This window comes from Macaca fascicularis, chromosome 1 (genome assembly GCF_037993035.2).
Source record: "Macaca fascicularis isolate 582-1 chromosome 1, T2T-MFA8v1.1".
NCBI classification, from domain to species: Eukaryota; Metazoa; Chordata; class Mammalia; order Primates; family Cercopithecidae; genus Macaca; species Macaca fascicularis.
In genome coordinates this window covers 201,445,591-201,458,608 of record NC_088375.1, presented here as the reverse complement: position 1 = coordinate 201,458,608, position 13,018 = coordinate 201,445,591, and the positions used below count along the sequence as shown (strand labels likewise).

General features: G+C 43.8%; 1 protein-coding gene across 13 annotated transcripts in view; it reads right to left on the bottom strand.

The window, feature by feature from the left end:
• Positions 1 to 13,018, bottom strand: part of CSMD2 (CUB and Sushi multiple domains 2) — a 650,869-nt gene that overhangs the window by 12,481 nt on the left and 625,370 nt on the right. For 6 of the 13 annotated variants that reach the window (XM_045375140.3, XM_045375143.3, XM_045375139.3 and 3 more), the window contains 5 exons: positions 11,270 to 11,443; positions 10,858 to 10,931; positions 7,600 to 7,711; positions 6,857 to 7,036; positions 661 to 726 (listed from right to left, as the gene is read on the bottom strand). In XM_045375140.3, coding sequence (XP_045231075.2) covers positions 661 to 726; positions 6,857 to 7,036; positions 7,600 to 7,711; positions 10,858 to 10,931; positions 11,270 to 11,443 — 606 coding nt within the window. Of the gene's footprint in view, positions 1 to 660; positions 727 to 6,856; positions 7,037 to 7,599; positions 7,712 to 10,857; positions 10,996 to 11,269; positions 11,444 to 13,018 lie in introns of those variants that run through there. The other 7 variants (XM_074012955.1, XM_045375146.3, XM_065525405.2 and 4 more) reach the window with 3 other exon arrangements.

Below are 13,018 nucleotides of genomic sequence, written 5' to 3'. Positions count from 1 at the left end.
TCATTCATCCTTGTAATCATTCTCTATGGCAATTATTATGATCTCTATTTTACTGAAGCTTAAGAGGCGAAGCTCACTTGTCCAAGGACACAGCTGGTCAGTGACCAAAATGGCACTCAAATTGAGTTTCTGATGGCAAATCTAGCCTCGTTTCCTGCATAATACACATGCTAATGTGATAAATAAAAGTAGAAGTTTCATAAAAGGATGTGATAGTCTCTAAGAATCTGGCATTGGCCAGGCCACATCTGCAGTCTGTGTCCAGTTCTGGATGTGATACTTGGAAAGACCCCAGACCTATCTTAAACTGTAACCATTTCCAGGAAGCTCCCCAGGCATGACCTGGGTCGATGTGTTTGTATGACCACACACTGGCCAGTCCTATGCCAGGAGGGGCTGTAGTAATTAACAGTTCCAGAGCTTCCAGTTGGAAGGCACTAGCTCTTTCTTCCAGATGAAGTTTCTGCTTCCTTCAGGCTCACTTTCTTCTGAAGTCTGCCTGGGCTGGAGAGGTGGGTAGGGAAAGCCATCCAGATCTATAGATAGTTTTCATGGCCTTCCTCTAGGCACTCAGCAACTCTCAGCAACTCGTGTTTTCTGGCTAACTCTGTGAAAAAAGTAACACCAGTTTCTTGAGCCAATGATCTGGACCATACATACTCAAGGCTTGGGTGAGCGGTGGCTCCCGGGCAGTATTGATGGGTCTCCCACTGGGCCGGACCTCTGCTGGGGAAAAAGAGTGGAAGAAAACAGGTTCAGCTTTTGGTTCATACTCTGTTGGAAAAATAATGGCCACCTGTCTGACCTTAGGTCAATGGGTTCTTTGAGATCTTGCTTTGGACTTACTATTTTTTAGACCAGGAGGTGGACTACTTTGATGGTCTGATGATGCTGTGGATCCCTCTCAGAATAAAAAAATATTAAGAGTTACAAAGGAAGTCCATTTTATTAGCTGGAGTTATTAAAATAGTAGACAAGACATTAGCATATAGTGGTATATGTGATACTTTATCACTATATTAAATAATGGGATCTAGCAGCGAGTCTAGAAATGACCATAATCTTGAAGTAGTCAGGAACATGAACAATATTTCATGATATTGGTAGCAACGGGAATGTAAACAAAAATCTCTTCAATTTCTATGGGTGACAAAGTCACAGGTGCTAACACTCCTAATGGTTGTTGTCTACGTTCAGAATTAAAGGAGCTGCTACATTCCAGTAAAAAGTAAAGGAAAATAAAGGTGTACATTTTCCCATCCAAGTGCACAGACTCCCTGAATGCCCTCATTGAAAACTTTGGGGAGGCTGAGGCAGGAGAATGGAGTAAAGCCAGGAGGCGGAGCTTGCAGTGAGCCAAGATCGCACCACTGCACTCCAGCGTGGGCGACAGAGCAAGATTCCATCTCAAAAAAAAAAAAAAAAAAAAAGAAGTCCTGTCCTCAACTGTGCTTTCCTTCCAGATGCCTCGCATGAAGGAGGAACTTCTACCCATCAACAGTGAGCTCTGTGAGCCCTGGTGTGGGTTGCAAAGGAGTGCATTCCTCCCTTGGAATGATGAGATTAAGACCAAGAAGCCCTCACAGGCAAAGCAAAGGCAAAAGCTCTGGGCCTGAGCCAGACAGCCAAGGTTTACGTCCCAGCAGTGTCACTTAATGACTGTATGACCTTGACTAGTAACTTTACCACTCAGAGTCTTTGCCTCCTCATTTGAAACATGGAAAAAACTAAAACATACTTCACAGGTCTGTGCTGAATAAATGAGGTTATGAACAGAAAGTCATGGTCAGTAAATATTGATGTCTTTTCTTCTTTTTGCAGAGAAACAATAGAAAATCTGCCTTGTTGCCATTAAGGGTGGGCTTCCCACTGTCTGCCCTGGCGGGGAGCACAGCTTTAGCAAACCTCCTTCAACTCTGGAGGTCAGCCTATGGCTGAGTACACAGAGTGCCGTGGAGAAAGTTTCTGCAGTGACTCAATGCAAGTGTACTTCTGAACAGAATGCTTTATCGTCTTAGGTTTCGTAAGAGGAAGGGAGCAAAGAAGGAGAGAGCATCTTACGTGTGAGGTACTGTGACAGGCACTTCTTCATTTACTCTGCTCTCAAAACTCTGAAGTAGAGATTATTGTCCCCATGTTACAGCAGAGAAACTTGTTGAGAGGCAGAGAAATGAAAGGGCTTGCTCAAGATCATAGAGTAACGGGTTGAATTCAGCTGCATCTAAAACATTATATATTTTTAAATAAAAGTAGCTATAATAATAGATTAAAATATTTAAGAATAAGTGTAACCAAACAAATGCAAGACTTGTACACTGAAAAATATAAAACATCTAAATAAATGGAAGGACATCACATGTTCATTGATTGGAAACCTTAATACTGTTCAGATGGCAATACTCCCCAAATTGATCTACAGATTCAATGCAATTCCTGCCAAAATTCCAGCTCTCCAGTTTGCAGAATTTGACAAGCCAATCTTAAAATCTGTGTAGAAACAAAAGGCAAAACAATAGGCAAACAATCTTAAAAAAGAACAAAGTTGGATAATTGATACTTTCCAATTTTTTTCTTTTCTTTCATTTAAAAAAATATTTTTATTTAGAGACAAAATCTTGCTCTGTTATCCAGGCTGGAGTGCAGTGGTATAATCATAGCTCACTGTAACCTCCAAATCCTGAGCTCAAGTGATCCTCCCACCTCAGCCTTCTGAAGAGCTAAGACTACAGGCATACACCACCACTCCTGGCTAATTTCTTCACTTTTATTTTTTTGTAGACATGTAGTCTCCCTAGGTTGCCCAGACTGGGACACTTGCCAATTTGAAAACTTACTATAAAGCTACAGTAATCAGGGCTGGGTGGTAATGGCATAAAGACAGTCATAGAGATCAATGGAATAGAATAGAGAATCCAGATATAAACTCATACATTTATGGTCAAATGGTTTTTGACAGGAGTGTCAAGGCAATTCAATAGGGAAAGAATAGTCTTGCCAACAAGTGGTGCTGGAACAACTGGATGTCCACACACAAAAGAATGAATTTGGACTGTAACCTAATATCATAAAAAATTAATTCAAAATGGATCAAAGACATAAATGTAAGAGGTAAAACTATAAATCTCTAAGAATAGGCCGGGCGCGGTGGCTCAAGCCTGTAATCCCAGCACTTTGGGAGGCCGAGACGGGCGGATCACGAGGTCGGGAGATCGAGACCATCCTGGCTAACACGGTGAAACCCCGTCTCTGCTAAAAAAATACAAAAAACTAGCCGGGCGAGGTGGTGGGCGCCTATAGTCCCAGCTACTCGGGAGGCTGAGGCAGGAGAATGGCGTGAACCCGGGAGGCGGAGCTTTCAGTGAGCTGAGATCCGGCCACTGCACTCCAGCCTGGGCGACAGAGCGAGACTCCGTCTCAAAAAAAAAAAAAAAAAAAAAAGAATAAAACATAGGCATAAATCTTTGTGACTTTGGATGTGTCAAAGTTTCTTAGATACGACATCAAAAGCATATGCAACCCCCAAAATAGATAAGTTGGATTTTATCAAAATTAAAAACACTGGTGCTTCAGAGAACATCAACAAGAGAGTGAAAAGAAACCCCACGAAATGGGAAACAATTTGCAAATCATGTACCTTATAAAGGCCTTGTATTTTAGATAGAGAAAGAACTCTTTCAACTCAACAGTAAAAAGATAAATCAGTAAAAAATGGACAAAGTATTTGAATAGACATTTCTCTAAGGAAGACATACACATAAAAAAGTGATGAGCACTATTAGCCATTAAGGAAATATAAATCATTTTTGCACAATGATATAGGCAACAAAAGCAAAAGTAGACAAATGAGATTACATCAAACTGAAAAGCTTCTGCACAGCAAAAAAAACAAAAAACAAAAAACAAAAGAAACAACAACAACAAAAAAAACCCCAAAAAACAAAAAACAAAAAACAACAGAGTGAAGAGGCAACCTATGGAATAGGAGAAATTGTTTGTAAACCATACATCTGATAAGAGATTAACATTTAAGGAACATATAGAAGGAACTAAAACAACTCAATAGCAAGAAAATAAACAACCTGATTTAAAAACAGGCAAAGGATCTGAATAGACATTTCTCGAAAGAAGACATAAAATGGCCAACAGGTATATGAAAAATGCTCAACATCACTAACCATCAGGGAAATGCAAATGAAACCCACAATGAGATATCACCTCCTACCTGTTAGGACTATTATAAATAAGATTAAAGAAAACAAGTGTTGGTAAGGTGGTGGAGAAAAGGAAACTCTTGCACACTGTTAGTGGGAATTTAAGTTAATACAACCATTATGGAAAACAGTATGAGGGTTCCTCAAAAAATTAAAAATAGAACTACCATATGATCCAGCAATACCATTATGGAGTATACATCCAAAGGAAACAAAATCAGTAAGTCAAAGAGATATCTGCACTCTCAGGTTTATTGCAACATAATAGCCAAGATGTGGAAACAACCTAAGTGCCCATCAGTGGATGGATGGATAAAGAGAATGTGGAATATATACACAATGGAATACTATGCAGCCTCAAAAAAGAAAGAAATCCTGCCATTTGTGACAACATGGATGAACCTGGAGGACATTATGTTAAGTGAAATAAGCCAGGTACAGAAAGACAAATACTGCACAATCTCACTTATCTGTGGAATCTAAAATAATTGAACTAATTAATAGAAGTAGAGAATGGTGGATACCAGGAGCTAGGGTGGGGTGGTACTGGGGGGTTGGAATTGGAAAGATGATGGTCAAAGGGCACAGAATTTCAGTTAGATGGGGAATAAGTTCAAGATCTCTTGTACATCATGGTGACCACAGTTAACAACAATGCACTGTGTACTTGAAAATTACTGAGAGTAGATTTTGTGTTCTTCCCACAAAAAATGGCAAGTATATGAAGTTAATGGATATGTTGATTAACATGACTTTGCCACTCCACAATGTATACGTATATCAAAACATCATGCTGTACACTCTACATATATACAACTTTTATTTGTCAACTAAAAAATAATTAATTGGATGAAAATTCAAACAATAAAAAACACCACAATGAGATACCACTTTATACCCACTGATGATAGATACACTGAAACAGGGCAGACAACTGTTGGGAAGGATGTCGAGAAACTGGACCCCGAGCCTTTGCTGGTGGGAATAACATGGTGCAGGCACTTTGGAAAACTTTGGCAGTTCCTCAAAATATTACACATAGAGTTACTGTTCTCCTAGATATGTACCCAGGAGAACTGAAAACATACTAAAACAAAAACATGTGCATGTATGTTCACAGAAGCATTATTTGTAATAGCCAAAAAGTGTGAACAACCTAAAGAGCCATCAACAGGTGAATGGATAAACAAAAAGTGATGTCCGTATGATGAAATATGATTCATGCATAAGAAGGAAAGAAATTCTGACAGATGCCACAACATGGATAAATCTTGAAAACGTTATGCTAAGGGAAATAAGCCAGACACAAAAAAACAAATACTGTATGATTCCACTAACATGAGGTACTTAGAATAGGCAAATTCACAGAGGCAGAAAGTATGACAGCAGTTTCCATGGGCTAAGAGAAGGGGGAAATGGCAGTTATTGTTTAATGGGTATGGAGTTTCTGTTCAAGATAATGAAAAAATTCTGGAAATGGATAGTGGTGATGGCTGTGCAATATCATAAACATAACTGATGCCACTGAATTGTGCACTTAAAATTTTATATTATGTATATTCTATCACAATAAAAACTTAATAAACGTACTTCAATAAATGTACTTTATATTACTACCATATGTGGAAAACAAAAGAAATTTACAAGCGATACAATGAAAATAAAACACCGTTAGTAAGTTCTAGCTCTGATACAATCTCTGACCCTGAAGGCTTCCCTCTGAGTGGCAGGATAGCAAAATAGTCATAGATCCTAAAGTTAGACCATCAGGGTATGGATCTTCAGCTCTTAACCTTTCTCAGCTGGGGACCTTGGACACATTAATTAACTTCTCTGTGCCCTAGTTTCCTCATATATTAAATAGCCTCATAGGATCTTGTGAAGATTAAATGAGTTGAAACATACAAAGCACTTAGCACAATGCCTGGTATCTGGTAAGGTCAGTGCCTATCAGAGAGTTTAATGCTATTCCAGCACTGAACTAATCCTTTATCCTTAATCCTTTCTCTCAAGACTGGACTCAGACATCACCTTCTCCAGGAAGTCCTCCCTGACTTCTCCTTTCCCCCACTTTAGTGCCCTTCCTCCTCATTCCTACAGCATTTGGCACATCTCCATGTTCCTCCAGGCACTCCAGATATAAAATCTGATAATGTGTCTGTCTTCCACATGGCAGGGTTGTGTTTTTTCCCTCCGAATCCCTCATGCTTAGTGCAGGCATGGGGCCTCATGAACTCTCAATCAATAGAGAACGAGTGAATGAAGAAGAGGGGAAGGAGGTCTGGGACATCCTCGTAACCCCAAGGGACCTACAGGCGGGTGCCGTTTTATCAAGGGTGTAATATGCGTAATGCGTCACTCCAGGTTGGTGGAAGAAAGCACTTTCCTCTGTCCGATGATGAAATGCGATCCTGTGAGTGTTTCAGCCGAGGCAAAGGGGGCAACCCTTGGGGTGGGTTGAGTATGCACCTTTTTAGACCGCTCTCTGGTTTGCTCTTCTAGACCCAAAACCTTAGAAAATCAGAAGCAGGATCCAGCTCCTGGAAATGTGATTCCTTCCTTCTCTTTTGCCCTCTTTCAGCTCAAGCTCAGCTGGCACCTTCAGCCTCCCACCCTGGAGAGCTTCCCCGAGCAGGCACACTCACCCAGGCAGATGGGCGGCTTGCCTGTCCAGCTGCCATCCGCCTTGCAGGTGCGGTGCTCGGAGCCACCCTTGAGGGAGAAGCCCTCCTGGCAGGAGTAGATGAGCGTGTAGCCCATGGAGGGCAAGTCCAGGGCCCCGACGTTGGCATGCGTTGGCGTTTCTGGCTGCCTGCAGTGGTGGGCTGGATGAGAGGAAAGACCTCATTGGACCGGAGGAGATTAGGGGCTTCAGGGGCCCTTTTGACCATTCCTCTGTTCCTAGATAGAATATCCTCTTCCTTCCCCTTCTAGTCCCTTTCATGCCAAGCATCCCCGCTCCCTAATCCTCTACCCTAACCCCAAGCTCTGTGTCTAGAGGAATGGCCAAGATGGAGATCATGTGGATATCGGCTTGGTTGACTCTGGGCATGGGGAACCTAGCCTGCAGCACCTCCTGAGGGGTAAAGGGGTAAAGGGTCAAAAGCTTGATCTCTCCACCCTGAGGCCTGGCCTTGTAGTTGTTAGTTTTTGCTGCCACTGGATAGTTTTTTCTTTGCTAAGGCATAGGGACTGCCTTCCAGTATCAGAAAGGCTTTTGTGTGGAAGTCCTCTGTGAGGCCCTAACGCGTAAGGACTACAAACAGACTGATGTCGGTTCACATGGGGAGTTGTGAGCTCCCTGTCATTCAGAGGATTCAAGCATGTCCCAGATGCCCAGCTGGGGCAAGAGGAATTTTTCTGGGATGTGGGTGAAGTCTGCACTCACGGACACAGTCAGGTGGGGTTCCACTCCAGGTCAGGTTTGGGAGGCAGGTCCTGGTGGTGGAGCCCTGAAGCAGGTAGCCCTTTTGACAGCGGAAGAGGACTGTGCTTCCAACCTGCGGCAAGGACACAAAGTCCCATCGGTCCCTTCCTTCCAGCAGTGCTTCCTACATCTGTCCTTTGACCACTTTCCCACGGCCCAACTCCTCCCCTGCTGTGGCCTGCAAAACTCTTTTTCTGATTCTCTGCCTCGTTAAATTTTCTTCCTCCTTTGAGGCAGTTGATATGATGCCTCCTCCACAAGGCCTCATCTAATACCCTGAACAAAGTTATAATATTACACTCTGTTGTGGACACAGTGCCTGATTCAGAGTCAGAAGACCCTGGATCCGAGTTCTGGCTTCTGCATTTACTCAGGACAGGCTGTGTGGAACTCTGTAAACCTTAGTCTTCCTAAGGATAAAGTGGGGATGACCATCCTTGCCACAATCACACTGGAATGTTGTGACACTCAAATGTGATGGCGGATTTGACAGTATTTTACAAAATGTGAAGAAGAGTGTAAATTAATTATCGTGTGTGTGTCCCTTTCCTCGATGAAACTATGAATTCTTTAAGGATGGGAGACTTGTCTTTACAGATATGGCCCCCATAGAATCTGCTGAATGAACTGCCACCCTCCCTCCCCTCTCCGCTCAGTTATGTTCCCCGTCTTAACCCTCCACCAGCCCCTCGCTGTACAACTCGACACTCCCGCAACTACAGTCTCCATCTCTCCCTACCCAATCCACTTGGTGTAATGTGGCTAGATCTGTTTCCTACACTGCAACTCGGATTATACTACTTCCCAGCTCAAACACTCATGTGTCCCTATTATCTACTGGAACATGGGCAAATGCAACGTGTAACTCTTAATTTCCACTCCCTTCTTCCATGCTGAACACTTTTTATCTTGGATTTCATCATTTGACTTAACAAATGACACCTTTATCCATGCAGTTGTGCAAATAAAAAACCTCCAGTCATCTTTGATCCCTTTGACCCCACAATCCATCCCATCAATGAGTCCTCTTGGTTCTACCTACAAAACATATCCTGAACAAGCGTTCAGGATCACTTCTCACCTTCTCTTTCCCTGAAGTCATGACAACAGTGTCCTCCTTGTCTAAGTGCTTCTATTCTCAATTGCCTGAGTCATATTTCAAATGAAGAATCAGATTGTGTCACCTTCAAATGGCATTTTGGATAAAATCCAAAATACTTATCATGGCTTCAAGGCCCTGCAGGACCTGTCCCACGCTGCTGCCTTTGCAAAAATTATGTGATAGCTGACATACACAAAGTAATATATGGAATACATATAAAGTATAATAATAAAATGGACATTTTAGATTGAATCCACATGCAACTTAAGCGCTAGAACGTTACGGACATGGTTGTAATGTCCTAGGGCCTCTTTCCCTGCTCTGTTCCTCAACACTCCTCCTTAGTAAAGGCGGTCTGGAAATTTGTGTTAATTTCCTTGCCTTGTTAAAAAACGATCCTATCACATATGTGCATACATATCTCTAAACAATTTAATACGTTTTTGCTGGTTTTAATATTTATAAAAGTCGTGTCATGCCACCTTTGCCACTTGATAGTATGTTTCTAAGATGCATCCACGTCATGCAGAGCTGTAGTTCATTCATTTTCTTTGCTGTATAATAATCCATCATGTGACTATATCCACAACCTTTCCTGTTTCTTGGTAACATGTGCAAGAGTGTCTCTGGGATATGTGTGCAGAGGTGGAACTTTTGGGTCATAGAGTGTGTGAACGTTTAACTTTACACACCAGGACCAAGCTGTTTTCCATCCTAGCCTCGCTCCGGACTACATTTCCTTCTCCTCTCTCACGGGGCTGAAGACTTGCTAGCTGGCCTGTTTTCCACTCCCTTCTTCCATGCTGAACACTTTTTTGTCTTGGATTTCATCCCAGGCTGCTAAACATTTCCCTCAGCACTCCTTTGCACCAGCCTTTCGTTCAGCCAGGAATGTCATCCTGCTCTGCACAGGGCTAGCCCTTCTCATCGTGGAGGCCACAGTTCAAATGTCACCCTTCCCTAACTACCCTTCCTAAAATGGCAACCCACCCCGTTCACCCCCTTCATATCACACTGTGTAGCATCTAGTGCTCTCAGAAGCTAGCTCGTTTATTTATTTACCATCTTCAGCCAGGTAGTTCCCTTCAAACAGGCCCCCGGCCTGTCCTGTTCCCGCTGTATTCCTAGCACCTAGAACAGTTCAGTGCCATAATAAGCACGTGCCGAGTGAGTACAGACCGAGTGAATAAGTCACATTACTTGACTAGATCCCAGCCTGTCATGTCCAGGTTAGTCTGATATTTTCCTGGGCAAGTCTTGGACTCCAGCTAATTGTCCTGCCTTGAACGCACCCACACTTTCCTCTTCTTCCTTTTCTCTGTTCAATGTATCCTAACCCAGACTGTCCAGGTTCTCTCCTCCCAAAGCTCATCTGAGATGTGTCCACAGGGCCTGCGTCCTGATGGGCCAGGCATGCCGACGGGCCTGCCTCATGTGTGACACATGTTCATTGCCACTGTGCATGAGCCCAGTGTCTGTGGGTGGGGTGGGCACCCTGAGAACAGAGGTCTGTCTGTCTCACTCATTTCCGTATTTCCACAACCACCCTGCCCGGGATTGGCGGGAAGTGTTCGTGGAACTCCACGCCACTGTCCTTTCTCATCAGTTTCTCTGATGGATGTTAGGGTCCTTCTGTTTCTGCAGGGTGCTCCCATGGAGCACTGTTCAAAGAGGCAGAGGGCTTTCTTTCTGCGCTTTCCAAGCTCTTGTCCTCCCCGAGTGCTGTCCTGAGGAAGGTCCCTGGGTCCCCTTTTTTTTTTTTTTGAGATGGAGTCTCGCTCTGTCACCCAGGCTGGAGTGCAGTGGCGCGCTCTCGGCTCACTGCAAGCTCCGCCTCCCAGGTTCACGCCATTCTCCTGCCTCAGCCTCCTGAGTAGCTGGGACTACAGGCACCCACCACCACACCAGGCTAATTTTTTGTATTTTTAGTAGAGACGGGGTTTCACCATGTTAGCCAGGATGGTCTCGATCTTCTGACCTCGTGATCCGCCCGTCTCGGCCTCCCAAAGTGCTGGGATTACAGGCTTGAGCCACCGTGCCCGGCCCCTGGGTCCTCTTATGGCAGTGACAGGAAGGGATAGGATGTAGGAAGGCCCTATCTTGGCTGACCTCCTTACCTGGTAGCCCTGAGAATTGTTCTGTATCCCAAACTGTGGCACGCCAGGGTCTGCACATGTGGTCAGGGTCGGATCTGGATGGCCAAAACAAAGACACAGATCACATGGTCATGGAAGCCTTCACTGCCTCGTCTCACTCTGGGAAATAGGTGTAGAAAAGAAAATGGGGCCACATTGTGACTTCCCTGCCCACTGAGATCCCCACCTGAGCCTTGGCCCTGGCTGCCTATTTGACTCCTCGAAGCACACTAGCTCTGGCTATTTTACATCCTGCTGCAGAAGCTCAGAGGAGGAGATGTTCCCTTTTGCAGATGAGACCACTGAAGACACGGAAGGAAAGTGATCATCTCAGGCCCCAAAGAAGGTCCCTCCTCCCCAGCCAGGATGCTCTCTGCCCCAGATGACCTCTCACCTATGCAGCTGGGCTGGGTGCCACTCCACGTCCCATCTGACTGGCAAAACCTGCGTGGAGAACCCACCAGCACCAGAGGGGGATGGCAGGAGAAGGAGACAGATGACCTGTAGGAGAAGCCTCGGTCCTCTCTCCTACCACGGGGTGGGACACCAGGATCCCCGCAGAACACAGCTGAGAAGATGAAGGGAGAAAGGCAGGTCTAAGTTGCTTTCTGGAACCCAATCTTCCAGTCCCACACCCCCACCTTTGCTCTTTGCACTGTTCCCTTCCTGGTTAGGCTTGAACTCTGGGAACCGGGGCAGCCCAGGTAGCTGCTTCCGCCCGCTGCGGTGCTGCGGGTGATGGGGGCTTCCTCTCCCTTCTACATTCAAAGTGCCTGTTAATAATGATCCAAGTAATGGAGTAACATTACAGGAAGTTTATAACATGAAAGGAAAATAAACGACAATCCCACTCTCCAGAACTTTTTTCCATTTTCACGCACGTTCTTTTCTAGTCTTTGTTCAGTTGTATGTAAACTTGTGAGGAGCGGCAAAGCCAAGTCCATGTGATCCGTAAATCTTGTTTCATTCACTTACCATTATCTTGTAAACATTCTCTATGTTTATGACATCATCATCACTTATTGGCTACACAATTAGCAACAAGTGGTTGTGCCATAATAATATCATAACCCTTACATTGGGCATTTTCTATTATACAGTTATATATCACTCTTCTTTCACACGTATTATTTTCTTTTTCGTTTTTTCTTTTCATGTGTATTACTTTCTTAGGAGAATTCTCTAGGAGTGAACTTATTCTTTCTAAACAGTTGAGCATGTTCACAGCTCTTGATGTGTAGTGTCAAATGTCCTTCCCTAAAGGGTACACATTTACAGTGCGGTGGATAGTGTACGGGTATACCCATTTCATTCAGGCCATGTTAACATCAGGGAGTGTCACTAAAAATTGACTACCAAAGGCAAAACTCACCATGATATCACTTCAAGCATCGCTTTATGCTATGATGCAAATGTGTGTGTGTGTGTGTGTGTGTTTGTATGTGTACACAGAGTCATGAGGTACATAATCACATGCAAAATAAAATGAAGCTGGACCGGGGTAGTATATGGGTATACCCATTTCATTCAGGCCATGTTAACATCAGGGAGTGTCACTAAAAATTGACTACCAAAGGCAAAGCTCACCATGATATCACTTCAAGCATCGCTTTATGCTATAATGCAAATGTGTGTGTGTGTGTGTGTGTGTGTGTTTGTATGTGTACATAGAGTTATGAGGTACATAACCACATGCAAAATAAAATGAAGCTGGACCTGTGGCCTCTGCCCTGAAGGTTGGGGAGTCTATACTGACCAATTAGAAGTCAGTTTAAAAATCGACTGATGGGAAGTTACTGTATCCAGAAGGAGGCAATGGAAAGAACCAGAAACACAAATGGCTGACAAGTGAAGAACAACTGGCGTGGCCTTTCTCATAAGCAACGTGATGCCAATTAAAGTAATGAGCTATCTTTTTAAGCTCCTCAGGCTGGTAAATATTTAAAAATACTGGCACAATCCATTGTTGATGAGGGTGTATCCAGAAACATTCTCATAAACTGCTGTGGGGAATGTAAATTGGGACACTTTCTAGAAGACAGTTTGACAACATATGTCAAGAAGGGAGGCGTGACTGCCCTTGGCCCAGCATTGTCATGCCTAGGGCTTTGCTGCAGGAGTAAAGAAAGGCATTTTTTTTTTT